Source organism: Oxyura jamaicensis, chromosome 1, assembly GCF_011077185.1.
Source record: "Oxyura jamaicensis isolate SHBP4307 breed ruddy duck chromosome 1, BPBGC_Ojam_1.0, whole genome shotgun sequence".
Lineage (NCBI taxonomy): Eukaryota > Metazoa > Chordata > Aves > Anseriformes > Anatidae > Oxyura > Oxyura jamaicensis.
The window spans coordinates 183,486,687-183,507,565 of NC_048893.1; the positions used below are offsets into that span (position 1 = coordinate 183,486,687).

The 20,879-nt window shown below is 43.8% G+C and overlaps 2 protein-coding genes across 3 annotated transcripts in view; one reads left to right on the plus strand and one right to left on the minus strand.

Moving 5' to 3' along the window:
• Nucleotides 1–418: 418 nt before the first annotated feature.
• POLR1D (RNA polymerase I and III subunit D) lies at nt 419–18,362 on the minus strand. Of its 2 annotated transcripts, none has more exons than XM_035325559.1 (4): nt 18,245–18,362; nt 18,181–18,214; nt 10,156–10,230; nt 419–1,793 (listed from the first exon to the last, which is right to left on the minus strand). In XM_035325559.1, the coding sequence occupies exons 2-4, from the start codon at nt 18,207–18,209 to the stop codon at nt 1,508–1,510; spliced, it is 390 nt and encodes a 129-aa protein (XP_035181450.1). In that variant the 5' UTR covers nt 18,210–18,214; nt 18,245–18,362; the 3' UTR covers nt 419–1,507. The 2 variants fall into 2 exon arrangements, with proteins under 2 accessions (XP_035181450.1, XP_035181461.1); XM_035325570.1 differs by having other exon boundaries at nt 10,156–10,226; nt 18,245–18,303.
• Nucleotides 18,363–18,569: 207 nt separating this feature from the next.
• Nucleotides 18,570–20,879, plus strand: part of LNX2 (ligand of numb-protein X 2) — a 59,819-nt gene continuing 57,509 nt past the window's right edge. Inside the window, exon 1 of the mRNA XM_035325543.1 lies at nt 18,570–18,597. The gene's annotated coding sequence lies outside the window, so the exon portion shown is untranslated. The remainder of the gene's footprint in view (nt 18,598–20,879) is intronic.

Consider the following 20,879-nt stretch of genomic DNA (forward strand, 5'->3'; position numbering starts at 1 on the left):
TCTATTATAGTGCTATGGTTCCTGCAGGGAAATAGAGAAAAATAGCTATGCTCTTCAGTGGAAATGTCAAAGTACCCCACTTCCTTGGATAATGAGCCTGGCAGCCACTGCTGGCCTCAACACCCGTTTAACTACCTCCCCGTTATTCAGAAGAGTAATTCTCAGCTGCTACATCAAAATTCAGTCACAGCAGTCTCCACTTTGGTCTCCCCATCTCCTAGCTCACACGATCTTCCCACGAGAGACAAGTAGTAGAGCAAGAAGAGGTAGAGCTGTGCCTATAGGTGGCACTCTTGCCCTGACACAGCATTGAAGGACCCTGAAGTGCTACTCCTCCTTTCTGTTAGACGACAGAGCCCCGATGCAGATAAGAATCCCATTAAAAGCCAAAACCAAAACAAAACAAAATAAAAAACACTTTTAATGAACATTTTAGATTTTATTGTCAACACACGTAAAAACTGAAACCTATGTTCAAAACAGTTATTTTTGAGAACACCGAAATACAAAATATTTCACACAGAAGTTTGTTATTGTAACATAAACAGAAAAAAAAAAAAGACAGAATATGCTGATGTGTATTATATGTGCTCAAAGTCACAAGTTTAAGAACTGTACCACTACAAAATCATCACATTGGTTTGGGAAGTGAGCATTTGATTGTTTTTAAATATCTCTTCTGCATTTCTAGTATTACATGTTTACTTGGAAATTTCATAGCAGTGGACAAAAACATGATAATTGTCTTCAAGGATTGTTTTGAAAGCACCATGACAACAGACTGTTCAAACTAGTTCCTTACAGAGGGAAGTCTAAACAGAGACAATTATTGCAGTTATGGCTTTTTAGGGGTTATGTTTAATGTTATCTATGACAAGATTGTGAATATACTACACGCAAGGTTGGTATTTCCTGGTAGTTCCTCCTGAAAAGTAAAACCAGCATTGCCCATTTTAAATTTGTTCTTTTTATACTAAACAAACCAAACTCTTACATGCTACACAAAATAGATGTGCTTAGCCACACATTGACCAGTCTTGCCTTCTTCCAGATCCTGTGAAACTAAACTAACCCAAATAAGCAAAACTTCTTCATTGGTTAAGCAGCAAAAATAAGTTCTGCCAACTTTACACAATAAATAGACTTCTGATTAAGTTAAATTTATTTCCAAAAGGGTGACATGACTAAACAAGTTGTATTGGACAGTGACGCACATATCACGCTCCATTACCAAGACCCTAAGCTTAGTCAGAAGGGGAGTGAGGAAAGGAGCAAAGGGAAGGGAATGTCTGTTCTCAGACAACTGAAAGATTTATGCTGCACTTTGCTTTTCTCTTAAAGGTCCCAAAGAAACATTTTATAAAACTACCTCTAGCTACTTCTCACACAAGCAACTCAGTCCAAAAATCAATTCTGAACAGCATCTCTTTCTAGAAAAAAACTAACATCCCTGCAGTGCGATGTCTAATGACATTCTTGGCTTGTAACAGCACATACCCATCTCTCCTCATCGTTTGCTAGATCGCTTTTCATACTTATCCTTTGTGTGCTGGTTCCTGTTTCGGTGCCTAGGAGGAGAGTAGCTGACTCTCCTTCTGGACTGAAAGCTGGGTGTATATGGATGAATTCTGCGTTTCTTTGGTTTTTCTTCTTTCCTACTTTTGGTTGGCTCCGGCTCCTTACTGACTTCCTTTTGCTCACGTTCTTGGTCTTGTTCTTTTTGAGATGGTAATGTGTTTTTGATGGTATTAATAAGAAATCTTTTATTTGCACCAGCAAGAGGACATTTCAACCTGTAAAGACATTTAAAGGCAATCAAAATATGGGATAAAAACATCCTGAAACAAATGTGAGAGTTTAACTTCAACAATTTTAAGACAGTTTTGTGTTTTGGCTTTCCTTGCATGCCACCTAGTGTAAACTCTCAGTACAGAAAGATATGCTCAAGGTTGTCTTCATTCTCCTTTTATCTTACTTTTTATAGGATAAAAATTATTTTACCTTAATGAAGTGAAAGTTCATGTGATTTTCACAAGGCAGCATGCAGGGAGAAGCAGGTAAGGCGAGACTCATGGTTAACTCACTCTGTGTAAAGTGACGATATATTTTAAAAGTTTGTCAGTGCTTAACTTTTCTATTCAGGAATCAAATATTTAATAACACATTCTGAGTCATATGAGAATGGTTAACATGACCACAATGCTGACCACAGTAGATTATTTAATAAACTAAGATATTCATAAAGTAAAAGATACACTTGCACGAAGAACCTGAACACCTGTAGTAATAAAGCAGACAAAGGAGGCATACACGTTTTAACCTATATTTAGCAAACACCTAATAAAACGCTTTTTCTTTAATAGAAAGGATACTTGATTAAACTCATTTTTGTTGTTTCTGACTTTTTCCTCTTGCAGCTTAATGCTTTTGCACATGATTTATCAGTTTCTTTAAGTAAACAAGTACTTCATGTTGCATTTATCCTGTTATCAGTTGTACTACTTACTCCCAATTTATCGTATCTTAGAGAATGGAATGAAAATAACAGAAGTTTGAATACATTCCTTCAGTAAGCAGAAATCATTCTGAAGGCTTTGTTTATTGTGGGAGCTACTGTGAGTTTGCCTGCTAATATGGAACCTAAGGGATTGCTCAAAAAAAAAAACAAAAACAAAAACAGAGATGTTGGAGATCACAGTACCATGTACTGAATCAACAATGGATGATCTTAACACCGCAATGTTAGATCACCTATTCTACTGGAATATTTTGTGTCAGCAAATAAACTATACCCTGACCACTTAAAACCTTTGATACCTCTGAATAATTAGACTAAGCAGAAAAAGAAGAAAATAGCATACTTCATGACATTGAACTGTATATGGAATTTACTTCAGATCTACTTACTAAGCATTGCTGATAATCATTCTTGTTATAAATCCTCAAAGAAATTAGTCATTTTAGAAATTAAAGTCCCACCCACTGTAAGTGAAGATCAGGTTTGAGATCACCTGATGAACCTAAACAGGTACAAGTCTGTGGGACCTGATGACATGAATCCCAGATGCCTGAGGGAACTGGCTGATGTCGTTGCCAAGTATCACTATCATAGTTGAAAAGTCCTGGCATTCGGGCAATATCCCTCATGAGTGGAAAAATGGAAACGTCATGCTCCTACTCTTCCAGATCTACCAGATGACCTTGTAGGTCTTTTCCAACCTTAATTTTTCTATGATTCTCTGATTCTAAATATACACTAAGCTGACACGCTGTTTTATTTCTGCTATGTATTTCTTGATATTTCTATAATTATTTTGTAAACTTCCTGTGTATAAATCTATGCTATTTTACTCAAACACAGATTAAAAAAAAATCAAATTAAAAAATGTAGGTGTTCTGCACAGATGTTTTTTGTAAGCTAGGGAGGCAATCATTATGCATTAGCTGTATTACTGAATGAAAGTACAGCTAACATTTGTCAGTAGAATAGGGTTTCCATTTCAAGCTATATCAGCTATGAACATGGTAATGAAAATGCCATGGCACGGGCTGCACTCGAGACAACACAAAACAGCCAGCATTTAAGTCCTCTGCATGTCTTATGCCAGCATTAAACTGTTGAACCCCAACACTTCCAATCAAGGAGCACAACTTTCCCTAGGATGGATCCAGGTACAAACTACTTTACATTCGTATTTTTCCTCCTGCTTTTTCTTAAAAGCTTATGTATTGATTAAGCACTTACATATATAGCACCAGAATGAGACAATCTGCCCTAAATAAATCCACCTTGCTGAAGTATTTATTTCTTTTTGGCACTACGAGTGCTGCCTGAGCTATACTGAGAATGAAAACTGACGAGAAATGCAGGGCTTCAGAGTCAGCTAAGAGATGTCATTAATTCACTATCACACAGCAATAAAAATGAGCCCCCAGGTTTTCAGGGAGCAGCAATAAGTCATGGCACGAAAGAGAAACGTCAGTCCTTGGTTTTATTGACTTCGGACTTCAGCTAAGCAAATTCTGCCTTTAAGTCTTGAAGGGAAATGAGATGTATGGCACACATGCTACATTACACATGCACACATACAAAACCATGTTTACACGTATATGTGACGTATCTGGAGCTGTGAAGATTCAAAGCGAACTGTATTACTAATTCATTGATGTCTTTTTCAGCATTTCCAATGGTGAGTAAAACGTAGGATACTTCTATAAGTCATTTCCCTGAAGACAAGCCTTTGGCTTGCTGTAGGTCTGATCCTGGAATGTTCAATTCAACGACAGCTGTGCCCTCAATGTAATTCTGAAGAAAGCTCAGGTGGCTCACAATCTGCAAACCAGTGAACAGTTCCACACAACAGAGTGCAAATGCTTTGTTTGTTTTTAGAAGACATGTTAGAAGAGCATTAAGGTTTCCAACTCAAGTGTGCCTGAAGCAGAACTGCAGCCATGGCCAAAGAAAACAGCCTACCTGCAGCTCTAAAGCAATCTACTTTACAAAACTGAATCCAGTTTTGTAGCAATGCTTTCATTCAGTGTAATAGTTCTCTTTGTTTTGCATGTTTGGACAAGATAAAAAGCTATTTTTCCACATAGAACCCCATCCTCCTCCAAACGCAGGTCCCCCCCACACCAAAGTTCCTCTGCTGTGAAATGATGAAATAGCAACTCTCCAATTTGAGTGAGGAAAATAAACTGAAACCATTCTTGCACACACAAATCAACACTTAATCCCAATTGTGCTGCACAGAAGTGGACTTCAAATGTCAGCCATCTAACTCTCCAGCAATGCCTGCCATCAGGTTTGGCACTGTGTTTCAGCACGTTAAGGCTTTTTATCAGAACTCACTGACATTGCTAAGACACTGGAGTACAGAGCCATGAACCACAGCCTTTGAGCATGTCACACAGCGTTGGCACTGTCAGCCTCCGCACACAGAGTATGTCAGATCTTTCCAGGAAACGGTTTATTATGCATGAACTTACAAGTACATTTCTAGCACTTCCAAACTGCCACGGAAAATAAGGTATTTAACAGAATAATGTCTGAAGGCACAAAAAGCAGCTAGAGGTTGTTTTGCCAAGTAAGCTGCTAGAGCAGGTTGTACAGTCTGAGCAGCCAGATGTAGCTGGCAGGACTGTGCGCGGGAACCTGTGCTCTCATCACAATGCTTTACCATACTTGCTTTGCAATCTCTGTCTGTACCTCCTTCCTCCTGCTCTTTACATCCAAAGGAAAAAGATGAAGCGGAATCACACTGCAGTTTCTGCATAGCGATGCAACATCCATGCAAAGATGAGACAACACAGCACATCGCAGCTCCCATGCTCTCAAGGCTCTCTGCCTCACCCTCCTTATTTCACATTTTGCAGTGCTTCTGACCGACAGGTTCAGTATTGAACAGAATACTATCTGTAGGCATGACAGCAATTTTAGGAGTGCTTTGAAAGAAATAGGACTAAGAGCAATTTAATGCTTCTAACATTTATCTGTTGTTTGCAACTTCATCTGCTGTGACAACGCAGAGCTGAACAAACTGTCCTAAAATATACTGTTCTATATAGCTTTTTGGGGGTAAGCTTTTAAAGTAAGCAGAGAAGACTATGTTCAGTTCAGCCTTAGCTCACTTGCTACCTGGAACCCTGAAGACCAGACCTATACACCAGAGGAAAGAAACAAATAAGGACAGGGAAATCACTCACCAATTATCTTCATGGGCAAAACAGACTCAGCGTAAGGAAGATTTATTTATTACCAACTAATAATAGACTAGAGCTGTGAGAACTAAAAGCAAACTAAAACCACCTTCCCCCCTTCCACCCTCTGCTAACTCTTCCCCCCAGGTGGTGCAGGGGAACAGGGAATGGGGGCTGCGGTCAGTCCCTGACACTTCATCTCCACCGCCCCTTCACCGTCCCTCTCTGCCCCTGCTCCCCGTGGGGTCCCTCCCACGGGATGCCGTCCTTCCCCAACTGAGCCTGCGGGGGCTGCCATGGGCAGCAGCTCTTCAAGAACTGCTCCCACAGGGGTCCGTAGGCAAGAGACTCTTGGGGCAAGACTTTCCTGTACCAGCGGCCGAACCCTACAGGTTGCAGCATCTACCCGTGCCATCCACAGCAAGCTTGCAAGATAATGTAACAGTAGCAAAAACATTCCCAAACTGGAAAAAAAATACTACCAATGCTGTTCTCTATTTCAAGTCTGAATCTCTGTCTTGGAGACCATGGACTGAAGGATGACCACTTGGTACATGACTGTCAGCACGGCGATGATTCTGTTTGCAATACAAGCTCAAACAGCAGCAGACTATCCATCTCACGTGACAGGACTGCAAAAAGATAGGTAGGGATGCTTGGGGAATATCTTCAAGCCATGCACTTAAGCTATAGAGAATTAATCACTCTGGAAAGTAATGGAGCAGTGGCATAAACCTGAAAGCAGTCCCAGAACAGTGTTCAGAAGCTTGCTGGAAAAGGTTTTGCTGCCGTCAACACCCACCAGAAGACTCCACTCCTTTGTGATGGCATGCACAATATAGCTCCCTGTGAATGACACCTCCCCACATGCCTCCCTTTATTATTAACTAATTCCTGTCAAATACCACTGACTCCAGACATATTTTGCAGCATCAACAGCTGCTGGAGAGCAACACAAACTGGAATCTGTGAAGTATGAGTAGTAGTAGCCTCTGCCTCTGCTCACCCAAAGAAAGATGTCAGAACAAATCAGCTTTTCACAGGTCGAGTTACTTTCTCTACCTAGTGCCAATGCAGGACTGATGGCCTTACAGTAGACGTTTGCATGGTTTTTGCACGCCTTCTCTCCAGCACTCCTCTGACAAAGGGTTGAGGAAATCCCACAAGTCCTCATGAAACACACCTGTAAGCATTTTGAGTTTGGCAAGCAATGGAGGCTTTCAGTTTTACCCGTTAAGACTGTGCTTTAGTCAAGTTTGTGATGATCTCTGGTGGCTTCTCCCAGTTTATACTTTCCCAAATTTGATGAACCAACTTTTTTGCTCATTTCATTTGGTATCCACAAAGCTGGGAGCAGCAGCTACCTTCCTTTCAGTAGTTTACAGTTGCAAGGTTACATGTCAGTCCTGGATCTAATCTCTGAAGCCCTTCAGGATTTACTGTTTACTGTAACACCAGTAACATCTGATGGCATTTTGCTAGAGTGCAGTACTCAGCTGTGCATGGTTAAGTTTCCTTCCAAATATTCTACCAGTTATCTCATCTCTCTTGTATATATGCAATGCAATACCTAATCGTTGGGCCAGTTCAGAAAGACCAAACAGCACAATTGGGCAACAAAAATATTTAATGAATTCCTTTAATGGGCTGAGAGCAGTGGTAGCTTGTACCTGGTGTGCTGTCCCTGTGCTTGCAAAATTGGGTATCAAAGACTTATTTGGAGTCTGCCAGTCGTGGGCTTTATACCTCCTTCCCCTTTGATGACATATATACCAGCTGTACACTAGCCTATGCCAAAATCCATGGCAGCAGATGTGTGACAAATGGGATTACTACCACCCGTCTCTCTGTGGATAGACTCAGATAGGAAAACCCCCTGGAGAAGTACCACATACCAAAAACAATGATCTGTGGGCACAGAATATCCTGAGCTGCTGACTGCTGGAAGCTGGGACTGCCTCAGTCTGACTGACAGTCAGCTTCCCGTGCCTCTCAAAGCTCTGAACCTCTGAGCAAGCACTGCGGGAGCAAAGTCCCTCCCGCTGTAAGCAAAGAGCTGGATTGAGACCACCTGATGGAACTGCACAGGTACCACTCTATGGACTTCCGTAAGGCCTTTGACACAGTCCCACATGATATCCTGATCTCTAGATTGGAGAGAGTTGTATTTGAAGGGTGGACCTTTCACTGGATAAGGAATTTGCTGTACAGTCATGCCCAGAGAGTGGTGGTGAATGGCTCTATGTCCAGGTGGAGGCTGGCGATGAGTGGTGTCCCTCAGCGGTCTGTCCTGGGACTGGATGTCTTTATCAATGACATAGACTGTGGGACTGACTGCACCCTCAGCAAGTCTGCAGATGACACCAAGCTGGGTGATGCAGTCAATAATCCAAAAGGAAGGGATGCCATCCAGAGGGACCTGGACAAGCCTGAGAAGTGGGGCCACGTGAACCTTATAAGGTTCAACAAGTCCAAGTGCAATGTGCTGCACCTGGGTCAGGACAATTCCAGACATAAGCACAGACCGGGTGAGAGCAGCCCTGCAGAGAGGGACTTGGGGGTTCTGGTGGATGAAAAGCTCGACACGAGCCAGCAGTGAACACTTGCAGCCCAGAAGGCCAACTGTGTCCTGGGCTGCACCAACAGAGGGGGGGGCAGCAGGGGAGGGAAGGGATTGTGCCCCTCTGCTCTGCCCTCGTGAGGCCCCGCCTGGAGTGCTGCATCCAGGGCTGGGGCCCCCAGCACAGGAAGGACGTGGGGCTGTTAGAGCGGATCCAGAGGAGGGACATGAGGATGACCAGAGGGCTGGAGCACCTCTCCTGTGAAGAGGGGCAAAGAGAGCTGGAGATATTCAGCCTGGAGAAAATGCGGCTCCAGGGAGAACTCATTGCAGCTTTTCAATACTTAAAGGGACTTATAAAAAAGATGGAATGTGACTTTTTACACAGACAGATTGTGATAGGACAAGAGGAGATTTAGATTAGATGTTAGGCGGAAAATTTTCATTATGCTGGTGGTAAGGCACTGCAACGGGTTGCCCTGAGAAGCTGTGGATGGCCTACCCCTGGAGATGTTCAAGGCCAGGCTGGATGGGGTTCCTGTCCATGGCAGGGGGTTGGAACTAGGTGGTCTTTCAGATCCCTTCCAATCCAAGCCATTCTATGATTCTGTGATTGTGTCTTGAGGAAGTAATGCTATTTTCTTGTACTCTTCTTACTCCACTTCCTAGGCACTAGCTATCAGCCACTGATGGAGACAGGGCTCAGCCAAGATGGATCCCTCGTTTGAGCCAGCACAGCTATTCTTATGTTCCTCTGCAGTCAAAAAGATCCTTACTTCAGCAGTCTCAGTTCAGGATATCACTGTGCCAATCCCCATGTCAACAATGTTCCTCTTCCTGAAGCTTTCTTGGCCATCTCTTTTCCTACGTCTTTATCACTGCTCTGGCCTAACAACCTGGTGTTCTGAAGAACAGGCCACCCTCAGCTATCCCCTCCTCAGGCAGGTCCCAGGTGTTTGAAAACTGCTTGTTACCCCCATGCTGACCATCGTAGCCAGCTGAGTGGGACCACTGCTCCTGTGCAGACAGGGAATACGAAATATCTGGGAGCAGAAACCCATACATACCCCTGGAAAGTATTCCAGACTGCACAAGTGGCAGAGAAGCTGCACGGGGACACCTGGGTATCTTCCAGCAGAAATTTTTGGTTTCCACACCTGGAATTACCTTGCAAATGCTCAGTAACAGGACGCATACAACACTTCGTGATGCTGATTATCTGCATTGGTTTACCTGGCCATTTTGCAAGGCTTGCAGTTAAAAAGCATGCTGCATCAGTACAACTGTAAGCACTCTAGGAGATTAAACCAATTTAATTATTTTCACATAAAGGGTATAAATTGTATCCCTAGCAGAAATACTGGGTAAAATATACACAAAGAGACCCCTCAAGTCTTGTTTAAAAAATATAAAAGATTAACTTTTTAGAGCAAGACACCAACTCAATCTCTTCAGAGCTACTAAAACAAACAGCTGAGAAGTTCATGAACAGCACAGGCTTATCTTGTAATACTGCTGGTGGAAGAAGCCAGACCTTATATACAAATAAGTTAATCAGAATCAATTGGTGCACTACTTATGTGAACATCCTTGGGCTTGGGATGCTTCTTATCAGTCATATATATTATTGTAAGATGAACGACTCTTCTCAGCATGTTAGTTCTCCAATTGCTTTGCCTTCAACACATTTGTTCAAGCAATTTTATGCAGGCAGAACTCTCTTCAACTGCTTTCTAATCTGGAGTCAAATTTTTGCCCAGACAAATTAATACCTGGATGAAGACAAATTATTTAAACACAATGCAAATTGAAATTCAAAGACTTCTGTCACCCATGAAATGCAGAATTTACTTTGGCATTGGTCATAGTATTCATTTCCTCTTGGCACAACTTACCAACCCATTGCGCCCATTGTTTCAGCTCTGGTTCTCCCACGTTTTGCTTCTTTAAGTAACTCTTCCACAGCCTTCCTAAACATGAGAAGAGGAAAAAAGTTAGCACTTGGGGGAAAACGAGAACTTGCCACTTTATGCACTTAAATAAAGTGGAGAGTGCGTTGCTTAATTCATTACAGGAAATAGAGGAAATACTGCAGATACAACAATTGCAATCCTAATTTTCATTGGAGAGTAGAAATGAAGTGTGCAAAACTGGTACACTACACTGAAAAGCACAACCCCTGTGCTTTTGGGGAATGCTCTCCCCTGCTATCACTTAGGTTCTTCCTAAAGTCCTTCAGCCACAGCAGATCTATTCTGAGCACAGTTCAACAACACTAGCAAACCACCAAGCAGTCAGTTGACAGAATTTCTACCACTGCATCTACCAGTAGTCAAACTGCACTAGCTTTGGTTTAGAAGTGGAAGCGAGGAGCTCATCTTTCTGGTTACAAACCACTGTCATTCAAAATGACTACATTACCAGGATCTTCTAGAAAAAAACAGCCACACTCACATGAAAGCAATTAAATAACTATGCTCACTTAAAAAGTCAGAGTGTAAATTATGCAAATTGTAGATAATTCCTACAATGTTGGTCTTTCAGTTCTCTTTAGACATTAATTTCAATCTCAAGTAAAACTTTAATAACCGCTCTACAGTATGTGGTTGAAGTTAATGGGGAAACCAATAAGCAGATAATGGGAGCCATTTATTATAGAAATTGAACGCGTAAGCTAACAATTAGGTTAGGTAACTGTAAGCAACTATACACGTCAACTGATAGGAATCCCAAGACAGAAAAGGAAAGCTCTGTACCTGGCTATAAACCCAGGACACAAAGCTCAGCATTAACACTGACACGGGTAAGACTGAAGGCTTGAGGAATGGAAAGCAGAAGGTGATAAAGGGGGGCAGGCATCGCTTTGCCCTCCCAGCTGTGACGTGCCACAGGGGCTACTGGTGTTCAGGCTACGTGAGCAAGACTGACAGCATCATAGTGCAAAAAGGTAACTGGCGACAGCTTTCAGCTCCAGCTGAAGGAAGTCACATCCCATCATGGATTATTAGCATAGCAGGATTTTGCTGCTTTGCAACAAGATTACAAAAAACAAAACAAAACAAAAAAAACTGAGTATTGATTCTGGTGTCAAGCCAACATTGAACTAGAGAAGTCAAGGCTCATTATTTAATAGAAGAAGCAGATTTAAGAAGTAAAGCAAGCAGTTTATATGGCAGGTCCATGTGAAGACCTAAGGAGATAATGCTGGGCTCTAAACAACCAACAGCCATATATTACCATTTAGGTCACTACGTCTGCACAGAAAACACCAGGGGTCTTACCTTTACTTCCATACGCTACACGTGCATAACAGGGAATGCACATAAACAGTACAGAATCTCCTTCAGTAGCTAATGAGAGAACTTTATGCTGGTACACAGCAGCTTACGTCTGGCAGTCAAGATCTAACCCTCTTCAGTTTATGGTTTTAACACAAGAATGTATTATATGTATATATTCCTGGGTTTCAAGGGGAAACCATTCCAGCCAGAACAAGTGAAATCTATGCCAGGCAGATATACAAATACTCACAGATTATAACTTCTTTGGTAGTTTGCATTTGAAGGGCTCTGTCAAAAGAAAGCGTCTACAGAAACAACAGAAGGGAAATGCACTAAAAATTGTAGTATTGTTTCTCCATTCTCTAATCTATTAATGGCACATTGGTTTAAGGTTCCTCACAGAAGTGTCTCTAAGGTTATTAGTATGATCTCAGCAGCAGCTGTGCTTGGGATACTTCAGTTCCTTTTTTAAGCATTCATCCCAATGCCGGGACATTTTACACCTCCACTCGTTCACAAAAATTGAGCATCTGCACAGGTAAGCTATCATTTCAGTTATCTGTGTTTAGGTGCCAAGCACTGCTTTCCCAACCTATCCAGCTACTGCTGCCTCCCCAGGCAGGAGCAGTGGGATGTGGGGCACAGCAATTCCCCAGCACCCCAGGTGTCAGAAAGACAGGCTCAGTCACTGGAACATGGGAGATGTTACATACACAGGCCTGGGAGAAATCAGGGCAATGTTTATTTTACTGTCCAGACCCAGAATTCACAAACTAGTTCGGGTTGCTCAGGTAGCAGGTGGCATGGCAGGAACACGCAGCCTTTGGAAAACTTGTCCTGAGCCTTCAAACAGAAATGCCAGACAAATGGCAGGAAAGAGGAAAAAAAATATAAAAAAATCAACCTGACTTTTTCTGTCATGGTTACCAGACTTTCTCATTCTGCTATAAGAAATCTGTAAAGCAGTCAGATTAAAAGCCACTATATCTGTCACTATTTTATAATCAAAATCATAAACCAAATGTTTTCCTAGTGCTTTATAGCTCAAATCATTTTAAACAGCTACAGTTCAGCTTTACGGGAACTATCAGAATAAATTAATATGGTGACATCAATTCTATAACTTTATGGCTTATAATTCCTAAGTTATTTGAGACATTATTTTGCAATGTTTATATCACAGATCAGGCTGACTTGGCATCCACCTTAGCAGCCCTACAAGTCAAAATCCTTTCTCATCAGCAGTTGTTTCCTGATGGTGGTCTTTTAATATTATTCCTAATCACTGCATCTGTACAAAGCCCTCCTGACTTGCACAGACAAAGGGGAAAACCTGCTCAGACAATCTCTGAAACAATGCATTTCCACTCGCTGAACTTACATTTGCTGCACAAGTCAGTCAAAATCTTAAAAGCTATGCAAACGGGGTCACATTGGCTTTTAAAGGCCTCCTGGGACTCAGCATTCCTTGCTGTCTTCATTTGTACAGCTCGGTTACAATTCAAACATTCCTGCAGCCGCCTGATTCAGTTCCAAGAAGAGCAACATAAGCAAAGGGAACACAACACACAACTTTCACATGAGAAAAACCCAAACGGAGGGAAAACAGGAATGAAAATTAAGGGCAGGGGCACATTTAAGAGCACTGTCATCATTCTGGCATCTTTCATGGCAAGGACAGCAAGCACCACTTAAAACTGGCTGTGGCAATCCTTTCTGAGCAATCAGGCTTTGCTGGAAAACAAAATACAGTAGCATGAAGATATGTGTATGTATGTTTTTAATCTTCATGAGTATGGCCCAAGATTTATTTACATTTCTGTGGGATGAGATTTCTTCCTCCATATTCCAAGGCTACAGGCAAAACTCTCATTTCATAACCCTAACAACTCACATCACAAGTGCTTGTGCCCAAAGAATGGGAGAATGTTAAAGGCCCCGATGCTGGGCAAAAATCCTATCCGTTTTCTCTTCTTCATTCAGGGATGGGACTTCATCATTTTTCTGAAAGAACAAATGCAGAATAGAGCCCAGACAAGAAAGGGTTTGAAAGGAATTTTAAAGGAAACAGGACAGCCTGTGCTGAGAAGGCACAGGGCATGGCCAGACAAGCACGTCCTCACCAGCAGCCTGTTCACGGGTGCCCAAGCCTTTCCATTCCCGTACTCCTGTTTTCCCACTTTCGCTCCTCCCCAAATCACCTAAATCCATCCCTTTCCCTGCCTTTTTGTTCCTCCCCTAAACATAATAGGCGTTGTGCAACGCCTTCCCCTGCATCTCCTGGGGTGTCCCATGCTCACAGCAGCAACACCCTGAGGCCCCAGTGGTGTCTCAGCACTGAGTCATCTTGATGGGTGTGACAGCGGGATGCTGAGCCTCTCCTGGGGCACCCAGGGAGGGGCCCGGAGGTGCTGGTCATTCCTCCTGGTCCTTGCCTTGGGTTCCTGCCCGTTGTGGTGCCCATAAGCTCCTCTGGGCCTGGGGAGATGTGCCCCGGTGGGCTGATGGCCGCAGGGTGGACCTGGATCAGCACCAGTCATTACCCGGGCTCCCCCACCCGCCTTTGTCCCTCTGAGCTCCTCCATGGGTGTGCCCAGGAGCTTTTAGATCATACCTAACAAACCCTGCACCTCCACCCATGCCGTCATCTCATTAAAGATCCCAGTGAGAACTGGGATGGCAATAGCTACTGGACTTGCTTCACAGCATGCAGTCGGCATCTGACAAGCCCGTAACAGGAAGGCAGTATTCATATTCATCACCTCCCAAAGAGAAGGGACATCTTATCAAATGCCCCTTTGCCAAAGATCATCACAGCATTAACAACTGCTTGCAGCCCATTACTGCTCCACCTGAAAGGCCAGGCTGCTCGGCTGCTGCCATCCCCCAAATCCCTGGGGGGCTGAAACCTGCCTCCTGAGGCTCCAGGTCCTGACACCTAGCTGCCAGCCCAGGAAAAATGAGCAGCTTTCTTAAAAGATCTATTTTCTTGATGTAGTTTTTTGCTGAATTCTATAACTTTGACCCCGCAATAGAGGCAGATGTTGGTGTGCTGATTACATCCAAATAATATCAAGACCTGCAATCAAACAAAGGTCTGAAGATACTGCCTTCTACAGTAGAGGAGTGCTATTTATAATCAAATCCTAGGAGCTGGTTTGTCCCATCTGTGCACTCTTACTAGGAAATTTGGTGAAAAGGGATGTCAGAAGAAGAGCTTAAGCCAGAATATTGCAAGCAAGAATAAAGAAGGCTCAAATATGCCACAAACTTCTTAATGTGTGTACAAAGGAAAGGCACACCATACCAGGCACGCTAATGCTCACAACCTTTGTGGACCAAGTCTCACTCCTTAAATATTCTGGTTGTTAGTCCCAGAAGTGCTATTTCCAGGACATTTCTGTGCTGGTATTCTCAACGGCTTGAGCAGTGAGGATACCACACAGCTCAAACAATGATTTTACTTGCAGAAAACTTTTTGCCATTAAGATGGGAAAGAACGACAAACTCAATTATGACACCTCGATTTTAAAAACCAATAGCAGGAATAGTAAGAGCTATCATTTAATTTCTCCAAGGGGCAAAGCCTACTTGTTAAGAAGTGTAACTGGGACATCTGTGCTGCAAAATATTACACTAAAAATTCTCAACAAAAGGATTCTCATTACAAGACCAAGTAATAGCTTTCCTTGGAATTCAGTACAGTATCTCCTTAGGAAATGCTTATTTCTAAGTAAATGATGCTCCAAGCAAGCTTGGTAGGCAATTCTAATAGAGCGATATTTAAGGTTGTGAAATATTTATAGCTGATGAGATAGAACTGATTATGGAAGAATTTGGATACATGGTAAAACACAAAATTTCTCTGAGAATATAAAGGAGATGTGCTGGAAACACAAGACACCAAGCACAAAGACAATTTAGGAAGGGGAAAATAAAAAAGTGGGGATAGTTAGTAGAAATTACATAGGAAAACAAGTACACATGCTTGCATGGGAAACAAAGTAAACAGTTCCTAGTAGATGATTTGTAACTCCCCCCCTTCTGGATCGTGTATCTTACCAACACCATTAATTATATATTAAAAGAGTTTCCCTAGAATCTTCTTAGAATACCTAGGTATCTCACACTTACATTCTAGATCTTCCCTGACATACCAGCAAGTTTACGGGAAAAATGCCAGTTCATACTTCCAACAAAGGTTATTGGGGGAGGAAATAACTCAGTAAAATGTAGCAAATAGGAATATTTTAGACACTTGTGATATTTTACAGTTTTTTAGAATCATAGAATGGTTTGGGTTGGAAAGGACCTTAAAGACCATCTAATTTCAACTTCCTGCCATGGGCAGGGACACCTCCCACTAGGCCAAGTTGCCCGAAGCCCCATCCTTAGTTTTTTTGAGTATTTAAATCCATAGCTTGCAACAGTCTCACGGTAACTTCCAAGTCAGTATTCACCTTCAGCAGTGACTACCACCCCTATTAAAGTGAAGAAAGCACCAAACACAAGATCAAGCATGAGTCAGATGCAATAATAGCAGGAAAACACGGCAGTATGGACAGGATAGAGCAAGTATGATGAAAAGACCTCTCCTCAGATGATCACAAAAAAAAAAGTAGGACAACTGGTTTCTCCTAGCAGATCACTGGAATGCTGAGACACAAAATTCACGCCCAAAAAAGCACGCACAAAAACAGTTACACTTCCACCACTCCCCTCCATGGATCAAATAAAAAGTCCACATACAGACTACTGAAAATACTCCAAAGAAAAAAATTTTGAAACAGCAAAACCAAGTTAACACTGTAGCTACAAAACAGAAGTGCCATTATTCGTAGGCTAAAGCCATATTATAAAGGGCCTACAAATTACCACTGTGCTACTGACCTGAGTATGATCAACAGGTAGCAGCTGCTGGATATGAAATTAAGGAGTAATATCTGCCAGCCACAGGGTAAAGAAAGGTCTACTCCCAACTCTTGTTTCTGTATGGAGAAACATTTTAGAGCAAGAAGTACCCAAGCATGACATTTAAATGCATGTAGCATGAATCGAAGTCAAGGTGCCACTAGCAAAAAGGAGACCTGAATGTTGAGGGTATGAAAAAGGAACTAATGATAAACTGAACCAGGACAGAAAGTGATAGTCATCTGGTACACTACACGGGTTATATGGCGAGCATGGAGCCACCTAAACTCTTACGACACAGTAGCACAGATTGAAGATATGGTACAGCTAAACCCTACCGTGTGTCACTCCATAAGTCAGTTTCATCCTCATTTTCTACCACACTACCAGGGAAAAGGAATAGGGAGTCCTGAATCATCTTGAAGCTACGTAGCAGGACAAAACTTCAAATCTGGTTCCTGGGAAGGAGAGCAGAGGACTCTGGAGCAGTCTGCTGTAACCGGTGGATGAGCTGCTGTACCCCGGGGGGCTGTCTGAGCACCCAAATCCCCTGGGTGCCAACAGCAGCCAGGGGGGAAGACAGCACAGAGGGAGAAATGGCAGAGAGTCAATAGACTGTGAGTGAAAAAGGCTCAAGTTTGGAATGGCACTAACAAAAATAGCATCCGTGCATATATAGAAAGAAGCTTTAATAATTTAACTGATTATCAGAGAGCAGAAGTAGCTTACCAAGAATTAAAGGCCTCTTGGAAAGCTTTATGCTTACTTTTCTACCACCCCAGTGGTGCCACATTTATCCAATTTCAAAATACCTGCTAGATACAAGCAGAAACAAGTGATTTTGTCTAACCATTCTCAGATATCTTTTCTTAAAAGTTCGGGGACGGAACCATGAGAGCAGTTCAGAGAGCCTCTAGTCATCCCTTCAGTGCTGCAGCTGCTACAGAAGGGCGCTCCACCACAAACCAGCTGGCACACATACACAAAGTCCAGCCTGTACAACAGATATAATAGAAATATTACCCCCAAATCTGCAACATAAGCACCTGAAGTGTAATCCTAAAGCAAAGCCAGCAAGGCCTACTGCAACCAAGTATTCAAGCACAGAAACCTACATTTTGATTTTCATACACATTTTGATCCCCACAGTGTTTATTTGGGGACACCAAACTCAGTATGCATCGCAAAATGAACCACATTATCTCAGCACGATCGAAATTTGTGAAAAGTTTAACTTTTCATTTTACCAGGTAACCTTAGCCCCTCGTATGTAACCCATGAGTGTCACCCGATACTTTCCAATCTTCAAACGCTACAACGCCAAGCACACGTTTTTTTTTTTTTTAATAAAGCATTTTCCCCATCAAGCAGGAAGGTTTAATTGTCCTAGGCTATGTTTCCCTGGCTGAGGATTCAAAGTTTCGTCCCGCAGGTGGAGATCCCCCCCCTCGGGAGTCGGGAACCACAACAGAGGAGGAGGAAGAGGAGGAGGAAGAGGAGGAAGATTGGAGCCCTCCTGCTCGGGGCCTCTCCCCGCGCTGTGTGCGGGGGAACCCAGCCACAGGCCCGGCTTCACCCCGGGCTCACAACCACCACCGGGGACGAGGCCTCGGAGCCCAGCCCCGCTCCGCAGCGCCGTCCCGGGCCGCTCTGTCCCCGCCGGGCCCCGGGCTGAGGCGAGGCCCCCCCCGGAGCCCGGCCGGCATCTGGGCGCAGGCAGCCCCTCACCTCTCCAGCTCCGGGTCCTCCTCCTCCATGGCGGGCGGCGCCGTGCCCCGCTGCGGCCCGGCGGCTGCTCTCAGGCGAAGGCGGGCGCCATGCCCCGGCCTCAGCCCGGCTCGTCGGGGCGGAGCGGAGCGGAGGACGGCGCCGAGGACCCCGGCGGGGAGGAGACGGGGCGGTGCGAGCCGGGGCCGCCGCCGCCACTCCCCGCCGGGGGCCGCCGGCGGCTGCGGGAGGGCTGCCGCTCCTCCTCCGCCTGACCTCGCCAGAGGCTGCGGCGCCCCCCGCCGCCCCGGGAGGCACCGGGAAGGGGGTGAAGGCACCGGGCCGGCTGCCCCGAGCTCCGCCTGGGGCTCGCCCCCTGCCCTGCGGAGCGGGCACGGCCGCCCAGGGCAGCCCGGCGGGCAGGAGGAGCCGCCGCCGGTGAGTAACTTCGCTGCCCCGCCGGGCAGGGCCGGGCCTAGCCGGGGAGGCAACAAGTGCGGCGATTTTTGGGGAGGGGGGATCCTAAAGCAGCTCGGGGACACCTGAGCTCGGCTCGTGTGGCAGCTTCAAGCAGGGAGCTCCTGGAAGGAGAGGGGAGGTGCAGCAGAGCCGGGCTGGGGCTGGTACCGTGCCGGGGAGCTGGCAGCTCATCCAGCCCGCTGGCTGCTGCCCTCCCTGCCCCGGCACCGGCTTTTCCCCATTTGTCGGCTTTTAGCTGCTGGAAGTGTGGTTTGGGAGCCCCAGATCCGGCCTCTTTGCAACTTTAAGGCGGCGTGCTCGAAATGTGCTCGTGTTGTATTCAGCCAGCGACGCGAGGGAACAATTGCTGTGGTAATGCCAAACACGCCTGTCCCTTGTGACTTCTCTCACCGTGTTCCTCATGCGTAGCATCGGCTGTTTACCTCGGCAGAAATCCACTATTAAGTACTTCTGAGCTTCGTTTAATTCCTTTTTTAATTACGTGATAGCACGGGCTTGTTTTCCTCCCCGTCTGCAGAGTAAAGGTGGCTGTTACGGCTTGGCTTTGGGGTACGCCTGATGGTCTGTGGAAATAAACCCCAAATCGTAAAGGCGTCTGAGCTTTGGTTCAGAAGAAGAATCGTTCAGAACTAGGCTCTCGCTAAATAAACAACTTGAATTACTGATTTATTTATTTTTTATTCCTCTCCCCAATTCCTTCTGGCTTCGTGCTGCTTTATTCTAAGCTGCAGTCCCGCAGCAGATCAGGAAGGCTTAGGGGGAAACATCAGATGGTTCCAGTTAGTGGCCCCGCTGCCTGGAAAATCGACATGCTACGACCATATGCTGCTCACGGCTTTATTAAAACAAATTTCCTGCGAGTGGAAACAAGATATATAAGCTTACTTTCTAGGGCCAGGAGACCTAAAGGAGTCCTTCTTGCATTTACTCTCTTAGCATGATCAGTTTATTGAGGGAGGAACCCCCTGTTTCCCGATGACAGTGCTGTACGGGATGGTCAACCTCAAATTCAGGAAATTGTGAGGAATGCTGTTGTGCCCAGCTAGGGTTTTGATCTTGTTTTCAAAGAAAAATGTATGAAATGTCATGGTTTTAAGTGCTTGAATTATTAAAACTCTAAAATCTCTGAACAAATGCAAATAAAATGCATGATTTTAAATGAAGTTTTCCTATAATGAAATCCCACCTGTACTTATTCTTACTCACTGAGTAAGAACTTACTCTGACTTCACAAGAGATAAACCATGGCCTTGGACTCACGTCAGTGATTGGCAAAACCAACTTCATTTCCAAGACAGGACTTAAACCTTCCATGAAAAATGGAATGAAAAATAAATAATAATGAAAAGCTGCAATTTAAAGATTAGACTTTGCAAGAGGAATGCAAGCAGGTGACTGTGTGGAAAAGTTGAGCTCTCTCTTGAGAGTTGTTAGTTTAAAAAAACACGCTTACTAAAGCAGTGCTTTGCGTGTGTTTGGCATTGCTCTCGTGGAAGCCTTCAGTGATACTTTTGTGTCATAAGGCTTTCCCTGTGCTAAATGGCCTTTGAACCTCAACTTCGGTATATATTTATGGGTCTGAATCACTAAAAACCAGCATAAGTTTATTAGCTTCTAGTTATAACTGTCTGCTTGAAAATACTTTGAAATATCCCCCTCTTTTACTCTCACTTTTTTCTATACTTTAAAAAAATGTCTTAATATATTTGAAAGTGTCTGCAAAGGAGAGGTAATACCACTAATATCACTTTAGAAGGGAAATGTGTAAGCATATGATGTGTATTAGACATAGGTTTAATATAAATTAATGTCATAAATCAGCAAGGTGCTGCTTGTTTAAAGAGCTATGAGATATTAAGGGCCATAACTAGTAAGAAAACAGCATTTATGCAGTGATAAAATGCTCCCTGGTGTAAAAGGCACCAGAGGAAACTGATTACAGATTAGATGTAGTCAGTGGCTTGTCTCTGGTATTTGAAAATTCGTAGTTTGTTTGGTTTGCAGAATCGATTTAACATGACATCATTGAATTGTGTGCTTCTTAATTGCTTTATGGGGTCAATGGAGTTTGTTTAGGAACTGTGGAGCCTTTTGAAGATGAAAATGATTTTAATATTGTTGATGATGTAACTGTTATGACACAATATCCACGTAGCAATAAAAATAATGATGTTGCCGTGTGTGCTTCTTATGGCCCCAGTCCTACAGATCTGTCACTGACATATGTTTAATTGTAAACA

Excerpts from the sequence above, each read along its gene's own strand:
- POLR1D (XM_035325559.1), bottom strand. The coding sequence starts at position 18,209 with ATGGAGGAGGAGGACCCGGAGCTGGAGAG. Across the intron at positions 10,231-18,180 it reads GAGGACCCGGAGCTGGAGAG|GAAGGCTGTGGAAGAGTTAC; the intron begins GTGAGGGGCTGC and ends TCTCATGTTTAG. Across the intron at positions 1,794-10,155 it reads ACAATGGGCGCAATGGGTTG|GTTGAAATGTCCTCTTGCTG; the intron begins GTAAGTTGTGCC and ends ATGTCTTTACAG.